Below are 12,500 nucleotides of genomic sequence, written 5' to 3' on the forward strand. Positions count from 1 at the left end.
CGGTGGAACCTTCATCCCGCGTACTTCCCGAACTCGCCCACAACCCCAGGACATCTGCTCCTGCCTTGGGTAAGGTGGTATTAATCATGGCATAATCGACTGATCCTCAATTGTGTCAGCGTTACTCAAAAGTTTCCATTGCAGTTTCTTCTTTTTGTTATACTCTGTTGATTGACTTGTCTATGAGAAAGAATGAGACAGTGTGTTTTGAAATGTTGAAAAGGTAGACAATGAACAGGGGAGATGATGAATGGGAAAGGAAGATTGTGATGGACTATTGAAGATTTTTGCTAATTCATCCCTATCTTGGCAGCTGCTGTATCAGGCCCACAGCCTTTTGCTTCAGGCTTTGTGTGTAGCATTGTGACTTCGCATGTGGCACCGCACCCTCAGAAATCCCTAAGCTTTGTGTGGGAGGCCCCACCAACAGGCACAGGCTGCGTGAGCTTTATGTGAGTTATAAAATCTCATGGACACCCTATAATTCAACCGTACTTATTGTGCTCGATTGAAATGGCACGAAGAGCATGTGTATTAAAATGACAGGCACTCAAATGAAAGGAAGTGCCGGGTGATGATGTCTCTGCAGGGCCACAGCTACGCTGCATGGCCAAGTAATCTTCAAAGACACCATGGTGCAGCAACTATGTGAGCAAGGAGGTAAGGTTACTACATGTATGATCAGTATTGAAGTCATTAATTGATCCGCTTTTCAAGAGCTTGCCCGTGTAAGCTTAATTGTTATATCAAGAGTATCATCTAGGAAGCAAGGGGAAATATTTGAAGGCGATCGGATGGAACCACGTGCCTTTGTTGCACTGTTTTTTGTTTCATTTTTCCTGTTTGGTTTCCACTCCAGTATGTTTGACCAAACTGCATGAATTCTGCTACAGTATTCAAACCACTGATGTCTTTCCACTCCACAAAGCAACATAGAACAGATGTGTTTGGTTTTCAGGAAATCATTTCAGATACTTGGATTCACTCAAAGTGATCACGGCTTTTCAAATGATTCACGCTGTTTCTGAGTGCAGTGTGACATTGCTTTGTGTACTTTCACAGATAAGGCAAAGGTTTGGTAGATGCACTTTAACATCAATAAATGTAAGGTTCTGGCGATGGGTAAGAATACTGAAAATAGAGATTACATGATGCATGGGGAAAACGTGGAGCATGTCACACAGGAGAAGGATCCGGGGGTGGTAATAGATACGGGGGATAAGGAGACAGCACAGTGGCAGGCAGCTCTTGCTAAAGCTATCAGGGTTTTAGGTTTTATGAATGGGGAGATGAATTATAAATCAAAGGAGGTAGCACTGGACATGAATGTAGTGAGGCCTCATCTGGAATATTATGTGCATTTTTGATCACCACATCTCAGGAAGGACATAACTGCCTCTGCCTGCATGGAGAGGGTTCAGCATAGGGCTACTAGATTGATTCCAGGCCTAGCTCGGTTTAACTCTGAGAAGCAACTGAAGGAGACTGGACTTTATACATTAGAAAGGAGGTAGTTACAAGGGGATATAATAGATATGTTTAAGATAATGAAGGGTTTCGACAAATAAATGCAGAAGAGTTCTTCAGAAAAAAACGACGGTGATAGGACCATGGGCCATAGCCTGAAAAGAAATAAGAGAGTGAGGACAGTATTAAGGCAAGGGTCTTTCACTCACCGACTAGTTAAAGTATGGAAAGGTAATGGCAGTAGAAACAGTAAACAGGTAAGTTGGGATTATATCTGTACCCAGAAGCATTGGAGATCGAGAGGTACAAGGATATTGACAGGACTTGTGCAGTAGGTAGCTTGAGTACGGTTGAGTGATTGAGTACATCAGTGCTGATTGTGATGTCTGTGAGAGGGTCCCGTCAAGGGGTAGTGTGTGGTTTGTGTTGTGTATTGTTCGCCTGAAAACTGCCTTCACCCACGCCTCCCCCACAAAAATAAAATATTAAGATAGATAGCTAAATCGATAAATAATCAAAAAATTATGATAAATATTAATAGATATATTCCCCCCATTTTTATTTTGGCACCATTGTGATATCCCTGAGCCAGCCACACTGTTCTCATCCCCACTCTTCCCCTCATTCCACCAATGAAATTAAGTCATTTTGATGGATTTATTCAATCTGGTTTTGGTGTGGCACAGGCAGGATGGGCCCAATGGCTTCCTCTATCATATAATTTCCTTGTTATTCCTTTTTAATTTTGTCCCAAGTCTTTCACGAACCTGCGAGCCAAGCATGCATTTGACTTGAGGTGACAGGCTTTTGGAATTTGCTCAGGATGGATTTAACATCCACAATTTTTTTTGTTTGTTTTTTTTGTATGCAATGTCGAGGCTCGTATGAGAGCTAACACAGAACGTACAACAAGAGGAGCTGGAGACAAGAGGGGCGGGGGAGGGAAGGACAAAACAGTGGGGAACAGAGACATGAGGAGATCTGTGGAAGGGAGAGGAATGGAGCGGGGTACAAGGGGTAAACAGGATGGACACCACAGGGACTTTCAGAAAGGAAAGCAGGGAATTTGAAGGATGTGGGTTTGGGGTGGATTGACGGGGGTAGAAAAGATCGTGGTATTGGTTGGGGGAAGATAAGAGATGGTAGTGAATAGCTGTTTTGAAGACCTGGAGGGAAGAGTAGGATTGAAGAGAGTGTGGGAGTTTGTTCCAAAGGTGGGGAAAAAGAGGAATGAAAGAGTGAAGGTGAGCAGTAATTCTTGATTTTGGTAGTTTTACCAGAAGGGGGTTGCTGGCAGACCTTGAGTGCCCTGGGAAATATGGGGTCGGGGGGGGGGCAATTAACCGTCCGAATGCATGAGTGACATATCGCAGACAGAGCGGGGGGGGCGAGGCTGGAGAGGAGATTGTAGAAGACAGCCTGCGGTGAGAGAGTGAGAGACTCAAACACTCAGCCACTCGCTAGAGATACCAATGATCCTAAGTTCCTTGGTTTCCACAGCGTGAAGCCAAGAAAGGTGAGAGGCGGGAGCACCAGCCCAGAGGGGAGAGCAGTACTCCATCAGGCTGTGGACGAAAGCTTTGTATATGGTTAGGAGCTCATTTGTGTCAAGGAAGGACTTTGCATGATGTAGTGTGCCCAGCTGGTGACTGGCTTTGGAGGCCAACTTGGAAATGTGGCTTTCCCAGGAAAGATCATGGCAGATGGTGAGGCAAAAAAGCTTGAATGAATGGACTTCTTCAACAGGATTGTTGAGAAAGTATTTGGGGGCGGGGGTGGGGGGTACCAGACAATCCTGTCAGAGAGACATAGTGAGAGTGCGAGATTTGTCAGGGTTGAAAGACATGTTTCAAGTGTTGGACCAGCTTGTGATTTTTATCCAGGTCTGCAGAGAGAGATTTTATCCAGGTATGGTAGAGGGTGGAGGCATCAGCAAAGAGATAAAGACGATTTTCTAGAGAGTCGGAGATATCATTGATGAAAACCAGAAAAAGCACAGGAGGCCAACTGTGCTTTTTGCTGTGAGGACCCAGAACACTGCTGTGAGGAACTCCAGCCTGGACAGGAAGAGGGGATGAGAGAATTCCATTAAGGGCCACACGTTGGCTGCGACAGGAGAGGAAGTCTGCGAGCCATGAGTGTATCCTTTGATACCATCGGAAGAGAGTTTGGTGAACAGGGCAGGGTATCAGATCGTATCGAAAGCACGCGATATGTCGAGGGAGATGGCTCTGATTTCATGTCTGGCATTGAGGATCTCCATCCATTGTTGAGAGAGCAGAAGCAGCATATCCAGGGTAGAGTGACCTGGTCTGAAACTAAATTGATGATCGGAAATCAAGCCATTGGAGAAGTGGAAAGATTTAATGTCTGAAGCGATGATGGATTCCATGACCTTGCTGATGATTGGGAGAAGGCTGATTGTTCTGTAGTTGCAGGGATCTGTTTTTGCACCTTTTTTATCCAAGCAGATGGCAGATGACCTTGAGCAAATGAGGGTGAATATAACAGAGGGTGTTGAAGAGCAACAGAGCAGGTTTTTAGGACACGTGGGCTGATGCCGTCTGGACCGGTTGCAGAATCTGAGTCGAGGTTTGAGAGCAAGCTCTCCACCTTGTTAGGAGAAAAAGACACAGTGTCCAGTAACAGCTGGGTGGGACTGGGTAAGGTGGGTACAGAAAGCAATGGGTTTGGGACACAACATTTAGAAGCAAACACAGAGTTTTGCTATTCAGTCTTTTCACGTGCAGTGTCAGCTGTGCGGCCATTTGAGGTAAGGAATGGGATAGACGAGGAATGTACACCAGAAACAGATTTAACTATATGCCACCAGGATTTGCAGGAGGGAGACAGGTTTGAGAGTTCAAATTTGAGATTAGAAAGATATGTACTCGGAGTTCAGACTTGAGATAAGAAAGAGAAGTACATTGACCAGTACTAGGAGATGTGTCCTTCGGCTAAACGTCATTCTGAAGGATGCTACTCTGAAACACCAGTATGATGATCTACAGCATTTGCTAGGTCGAGATTCGAATGTGGCGAGATAGTTGGCTCAAAAGAAAAACAGGCCTCCGAGATATCCAAGCAGCCAAAAAGGATTATTGTAAAACATATTAAAAACGACTAATTAAATATTTTCCAATGTTTTGCTGTGCAGAAGATGCATGTTTAATGAAACTGTTGTTTCATAGCTCTTTAAGGGTAAAAAGCCTAACGCCTTTACGGTTTTTGGGGGATTCACAATTGCCGAAATTTATTGAAGATACGAGCTATTTTTGTGGTGCTTGTTTAGTCCAATTGCATTGTTTACAATTACATAATGCAGCATGGTATGGCATAGTTGGTAATTCTTAGCATTGTTCAACATGGCATAGTTTGAAATTTTGCTTACTGTGGCTTTACCTGGCATCATTTGCCATTACTCGCGTCACCTGATGTAGCACCGTTTGTAATTGTTCAGTGCAGCCTGGCATGACATGGTTTGCTATTGCTTAATATGGCTCCATATGGCACACTTTGCAACTGTTTCGCAGAGCCCGACATTGCATGATTTGCCATTGCTTTGCACGGCCCACTATGGCCTGGTACACAATAACTTTCGGTTTGAAAAGGGCATTTTTGCTGAACAAAGACCTTTGTACGACAATAACATGTCATATATGGATGCCATTTTGATTGCCATTTGCAGCTGTGACTTTTGAGGTGTTATAATCAGCTCTTGGAAAAAATGTTTTTATTTTTTATTTTGTGACATAGTAATTGTATGGAAATCTACTGTACATTCATTAAAAATAATCCTGTCGCAATATTTTCTTCCCACAGCCCCAACACTCACACTGATGACTCCACAGCTTGGTATGTCATGAATCAGAAAACGTTCTCACTTTCCTTTATTTTTGTTTGCTCTCATGATGGATGTCCAGCTTGCACAATGCAGTTTTCATATCCAATCTTGCGAACCATGGTGTCTGTCCATGCGTTTGTTTGTCTCTCGTTTATAGCAGCCGCTTCTCTTGCTGCATTTGAAAAGCTTCTGATTGGTTATTTTGCATTTTAATTTCACTTTTCTTTATGTACTTTTCTAACAATCAATCAAAGCATGTATCACGTCACTCATGCATTCTGACTGTTAATCTACCTAGAACATTTGGACCTCTTTTGCATAAACCCAACGGGGAATCCTGGACTTTGCGTTAAACTCACCCGGGAATCCTGGACTTTGCGTTAAACTCACTGGGAAATCCCGGACTTTGCGTGGGGATTCCACCGAGTACGCCACCCCGGCTGTTTAGTCAGGACTAACCCCCCCTCCCTCCTCCAACCACCCCCAACCTCCCTTCCCCCACCTCTTTACCGCACATGGCCACGTTTGCCCATTATAATGATACTGTTGTGAATTTACTTTTTACATACATTTAACGGCATGCTTGATGACATCTGACCGTGTTTACTTACAATGAGAGTTAGCGATTATTTTCTCATGTTATCTGAAATTTGTTTGTGTAATCTAAATGGTTTATTTGAGTTTTTTGTTTGATCCATTAATGTGTTGATGGTTTTTAAAATTGGTTAACAGTCAGTATGCGCGAGTGACGTGATACGTGCTTTGATTGGTTGTCTTTCTTGGCTCACCCTCACCCTTGGGTATTTAGGGGGATGTTAAGATCATTTTTATCACCATTGAGAAAGGTTAATGGGTGCATATGGCTTGAGCACATGTTGTTAACTGAAACTGTTGAGTCATTGTTTGTTCAATTAAAGGTTGGAGAATTTACCATGAATTCCGTTATATATATTTACACATATATATATATATATATTTACACATATATATATATATATATATACATATATATATATATATATATATATATATATATATATATATATATATATATATATGTACACACACACACACACACACACACACACACACACACACACACACACACACACACACACACACACACACACACACACACACACACACACACATCAGACGCACGTCCTACCTCCTGACTGTTATGGTGAGCATCACCGCAGATTATGTCTCACACGGTAAAACCGCATAATCCACAAAGAACCATCCATCTTCCACCCCGACGATTGTTCCCGCTCATGCAAACCATTCAACCAAGGCATGTGATGTGATCGGCAGGTAAATCGAAACACGTGTGTGACGAGCAATCCCCCGATCTCCATTGGACATAGTCCTACACCTATGTCCAATGGAGATCGGGGGAGTACTCTCGTCTCACTCCACATGTTTCGATATGTATATACAGTATACACACACACACACACATGTGTGTATATGTGTATATATATATATATATATATATATATATATATATATATATATATATATATATATATATATATATATATATATATCTTCTTCTTCTTTCGGCTGGTCCCGTTCGGGGTCACCACAGCGGATCATCCGTATGATCTGCATAGTGATTTGGCACATGTTTTACGCCGGATGCCCTTCCTGACGCAACCCTGGTCGCCTCTTACGGCACAGGGATATGGTACACCTATTTTAACCGTGGTATACACTGGCCCAGTATACTGGTACTCACTTCGCCGACCTCTGAAGGATGACAGGCTGAGTCAACCCCCTGGTGTATTAATTCAGTGGCCCAACGGGGATTGAACTCAGGACCTTTTGGATCCCAAGCCGCTGCCCTAACCACTGCGCCAACACCAGGCTCCATTATACTCCAATATATATATATATATATATATATATATATATATATATATATATATATATATATATTTCTATATATATATATATATATATATATATATATATATATATATATATTTCTATATATATATATATATATATATATATATATATATATATATATATATATATATATATATATATATATATATATATATATATACACATACATACATACTTCTCTTTTGACCTTCTATTAATGGGTACTAACGCACACAACATAATGATTTTGACCTCAAATCGCTGTGATGAAATTATATTACCATGAAATACTTTGAGTTCGTTGCTGTTGCTTATTGTTGTACAAAGTGTTTCAGGTTTTTAATGTTGCTCCTTGAATCTTTTTGAATAGTATGTTAACCTTGTAGTGGATAAGCCTTGTCACATGTTCAAATGTCTTTTTTTGTTGCACTGGACTTAGTCTGAAACGGGGGCTGATGGATTTGGTCTCGATTTCCGTGTCCATGCGTGCGTGTTGTCTGCAACCCTATCTCGGACATGTATAGACCAATTTTATTAGTACTTGGTAAGAAGACAACAATTTATGGTGTACATATGCACGTCATTTTTTTTGACATCAGATCCAATATGGCCGACCTATGGCCATTTTACTTTTTTAAAAAACCTGATATTGAACACGTCCTCAGCCATTTCTCAGACATACATTTACCAATGTTGTTCAAACTTTGCACACGGATAACGAATGATGGCTTATATATGCACGTCATTTGTTTTTCAACATTAGATCAAATATGGCCGATTGGCAGCCATTTTGTTACTTAAATGTGTGCCCAACCATTTCTCTGACATGTATGGTCCGATTTTGTTCAAACTTGGCACAAGCACAGTATATGATGGCATACATGTCCACCTCATTTTATTTTGTGATCTGATCAAAGATGGCCGACTGTTAGACTGGCGGCCATTTAATTGTACATAAAAATGGGCTAGCCCTTTAACTCCTTCTGGCAAAATTACCAAAACAACAACGGCTATGACATTTTATGTCTTTCTTTACTTGTTTTAAATTGTTTGAGGAAGAAGGACTTTAGTATTATTCAAATCTTTTTACATTCTTCCTTCTTATACTTCATATTTGCCATCACATTTGATGATCAAAGGAATGATCTTGTCCAAGTTTTCCATGACTTTTGCAGATGATAATGTCTGCTGAGGACTCCCCTCTTTGAAATTTGTCGTCACCAGTATTATTTGACAGTAAAACAATCCTTGAAAGCATCGTGACACGACCACATCATGATGCAACAGTTTTCCTTGTTTCACTCCATTTGAAAGGCATGCTTGGATTTGTTTGATGTAATGGCAGATGTTTATAGAACACTGGAATTAATTCCTTTAATGATGAGACAACGTCCTTTCATAAAAGGAAAAGTAAGATAATGAATGGTATAAACAAAATATGTGCAGAATTAATATTCAGCAGAATGGACACTTCAGGACAAGAGGCTACAGTTTAAGAGAAAAGAAGAGGAGAGTTAGGATGATCGTAAGGCAGAGGTTTTTCATCCACTTCAGGACTGCAACACAGGATTGTGCCCTCAATTCAATGAAACTGCCTCAACAGCCTTATCTCCCTGATGACACAAGGATCATCCATCCATGTTAAATTAAACATCTTGACTTGTACACTAACCCTTATGAAGTAGTGAATGCATGGAATAGTCTCCCTGCAAGGATAGTGGCAGTAGAGTCAGTGGAAAGTTTTACATTTGAGTTAGATAGGTATCTGGAAGTAGTGGGGATGGGGGAGTAATAAAATGTTGGCATGATTTTTCAGGCCTGATAGGCCTAATGGCCTCCCCTCCTGGATTGAAGTTGAAGTTTTTTTGTATTTCCCTATTTTTGCTCTTCCTGTTCTATTTCTCACCTCGTTATTCTTCCTACCATTTCTGTTTGTTTCAATACGAGTCTAATTAATAGTTTTAATGGCTGAATTCTCAGAGCTGAACTAGGAATACGAGTAGTGGTTGTTCGATGAGGAAGGTTGGGATGTTTAGATGTATTTTCTGAACATGTATTTTAAATGAAACTGAGTTCAAACTCTGGCCATGCCAAAACAATACCAGGAGGGTTGACTCAGCCTGTCATCCTTTCGAGTTGGCGAAATGAGGACCAGCTTGCTGGGAAAAATGAGCAAGTTGAGTATCGTGTGTCAGTGTCAATCCATCCAGGATTGTGTCCTCAAGCCAAAAAAAAACAACAACCTTTATTTATGGACTAATTCTCACAAAGTTTCTTTTGTAATATCTTTGGCAGTATAAAATTGCCAGAATCATTTTATAATTTCTCATACTTACATTTCTCACATTTCCCACAAAGAATCCTGTTTGTACAAGTGCAGCCCATGAGTAGCAGCTGATAGTAGCGAGCTTGCTTGCTATGACAAGCAGCTGATAGTAAAACATAGAAACACAGAGTTCACACAGAGGGCCATGTCCTCTGGTGCTCCATCAATACGAGGCATATTTTGACGAATTTCCAGTCAAACTAACCATCACAGAAAAGCAACAATGGTGTAATGATGTGCAGGTCGCAAATGGCAAGTGGTTTAATTTAGGAGAACCTTTGCCATTGGTGTTTACCTTTGTGGGTCCCTTGACTCTTGGCCCCACACCGTGTGTAAGCATGTGCACTGATTGCTTTAACAAGTTACACGTCTGGCAGTTTGGGTTATTATGTGCTGTGATGAAGGCTGCAACGTACCACTGGAGTTCTCTAAAATTTTCTTTGTTTCGCAGAGGCACATGGCAAAACTGTGGTCTTGAGAGAAGATTTCCATGGAGATGCTGTTCTTGACAAGAATATATGGTACAGTGTTGGGTTCTTCTGGAAACATTATGAGAGAATATATTGAGTAACTTGTGTTTTTTTTTTTTTAATCAAAAAGGAAGGAAATTGTGTTTCAGTAAAAATGACAAGACACGTGTGGTCAGTGCAATAACAACAACAACAACAACAAAAAATGAAAGCTAATCCTGCATGAAATGCGATTATTATAAATCTATATTAATATTTTGGCATGCCCCTTTCTTTGTTCCACCATCAGATTTTTGTTACTGCATGAAATGAAACAAGATTTGGCACATGTACTAATGATATTATTGTCTTCCTTAAGAGGCCCCTCAAAATTCGTTTTGATGCATTTTCACAAACTCCAACGGATTCCATTCAAATTCGGTATGATTATGGCTTTTGGTCCAACTTAGGTCATTGGCTATAAATTTTTTCCATAACACTTCCGATATTCGAAAAAATCGATAAATCGATATCCCTTATGGGATTTTCCATTCAAATCCACTCAAGTTTAAGGCCTACGGGGGACGCAAATTTCCACTTTGCCCCGGGCGCTGTTTACCTCGGCTACGCCAAGCTGTTAGGGTTAGGGTTAGGGTTAGGGTTTGGGTTAGTGCTAGGGTTAGGGTTAGCTACCCTAACCCTAACAGCTAACCCTAACAGCTAACCCTAACCCTAACCCTAACCGCTAACCGCTAACCCTAACCCTAACCGCTAACCCTAACCCTAACTGCAACCCTAACCCTAACCGCTAACCCTAACCGCTAACCCTAACCCTAATCGCTAACTCCTAACCGCTAACCCCTAACCGTTAACCCCTAACCGCTAACTGCTAACAGCTATTAAGGAAATTTGCAAGAAAGCCCGGGCAACGCCAGGCTTTATTGCTTGCCCGAGCAACGCCGGGCATTACTACTAGTACAAATATGAGGATGGTGTCTGTCTTTCTGTTTCCTCTCATCTCTCACTGCTTTACGCATTGTCAACACCAAACCTCGTATGTTTAATTTAAAATTTCTTACAATTCGACATATGGTATCTAATTTTTCCATCACAGATTGCTGATGCTGCTGTTATCTTGGTTGTTGTTGCTACTTATCCGATGCAATCCAATACCATCCCATCACTGATCCTTGATGGCTATGTCAGCCGGGTTGGCATAGTTTTTGGCACCATTCCATTGTGTTGTTGTTGTTCTATAGCCCTCCAGTCCAGTCAAATTCCATACCATCCCATCACCCGTCTAGGATTTAAATAAAAGCACAATGTATGTGTATCTTCTCATTTCCTCGCTCTTTCCTCACCACTTCACACACCATCAGCAAACTTCATAGGCATAATACAGAGCATTTGAAATGATGTATAAACACAAATGAGGTCTTTTGCGCGTGTGCTGTGTGTGGTTTCAGCGACTTATTTCCACTAGACTGGGCACTTTTAACCTGCCTTTGCTAGGTCAAAATCTGTAAGTCAAATAGTCTTTCAAATATAAATTTCAAGATTTAGACGAAAGAGTGGTAATTTCAAAATGGTTAGCCATAATTGTTGTGTTCCTGGATGCAAATCACACTCACGAAAATATAGAAAATATGAGAAATATCTGTGGATGAGAGGTGTCAAGTTCCTTCCATTTCCAGTTAATAAAAGCGAGTGTAGGAGATGCATGCGCGCGCGCCCACACACACACACACACACACACACACACACACACACACACACACACACACACACACACACACACACACACACACACACACACACACACACACACACACACACACACACACACACACACGCACTAAAGGGACATAGACCCCTTACAGGTGGAGCCCTGTGACTATGTAACCGCACTGAGCAGCCGAAATGTACGCTGTGAAGAATAAAGTCTGCACCTCTTTGAGTGAGAAAGAAGATCATCTCACAGAGAGACAGGAGAGACAGAAATCTGCACTGAGGCAAGAGGCTGAAAAGGTGCTACCTGTCTCGGTAAAATTTTATGAAGCTCCAGGAAAGAAGTTAAAATAAAGAAAGCTGGAGTGTCGAGGAGAAGGAAACCATCCTCCACTGCAAAGTGTTTTCTTTGCATGAACAGTGGGGGATGTGTGGCAGGGAGCAATATTTATAGACCAGCTGAAGAAAAAAAATTGACCATCAGAACAGATACGGTTCCATCTCATAAATTGAAAGAGTAGCATCAACAATCCATAGATATCCGATGAAGAATAGAATAAAGGAAATAAAAGCTTGAGCCAGAAAACAAGCGGCGGGAGATGCGAGGATGATGGGAGATGAGGGCTTGCCAGGGGGCTGAAGAGAGGGATGTGTGGGGACTTGGCAGCAATGCTGTGGGGAGGGGCTATGCGGTGAAGCTGGAGCTCGGAACGCAATGTAACACCAGGAGCCCTGTGCCAAAGATGAAGTGTGATGGAGGGAGGGTATGGGCCCACCTCGGGGAGAGGAGTGG

At 41.6% G+C, this 12,500-nt stretch overlaps 1 protein-coding gene across 1 annotated transcript in view; it reads left to right on the forward strand.

The window, feature by feature from the left end:
* Positions 1 to 12,500, forward strand: part of RELN (reelin) — a 346,725-nt gene that overhangs the window by 17,990 nt on the left and 316,235 nt on the right. The window contains exons 2-6 of the mRNA XM_085894992.1: positions 1 to 69; positions 314 to 452; positions 590 to 660; positions 5,290 to 5,322; positions 9,982 to 10,051. The exon at positions 1 to 69 is cut by the window's left edge and continues 57 nt beyond it. Coding sequence (XP_085751118.1) covers positions 1 to 69; positions 314 to 452; positions 590 to 660; positions 5,290 to 5,322; positions 9,982 to 10,051 — 382 coding nt within the window. The remainder of the gene's footprint in view (positions 70 to 313; positions 453 to 589; positions 661 to 5,289; positions 5,323 to 9,981; positions 10,052 to 12,500) is intronic.

This window comes from Eptatretus burgeri, chromosome 9, assembly GCF_056783735.1.
Source record: "Eptatretus burgeri isolate ZD-2024b chromosome 9, Ebu_testis_v1, whole genome shotgun sequence".
NCBI lineage: Eukaryota > Metazoa > Chordata > Myxini > Myxiniformes > Myxinidae > Eptatretus > Eptatretus burgeri.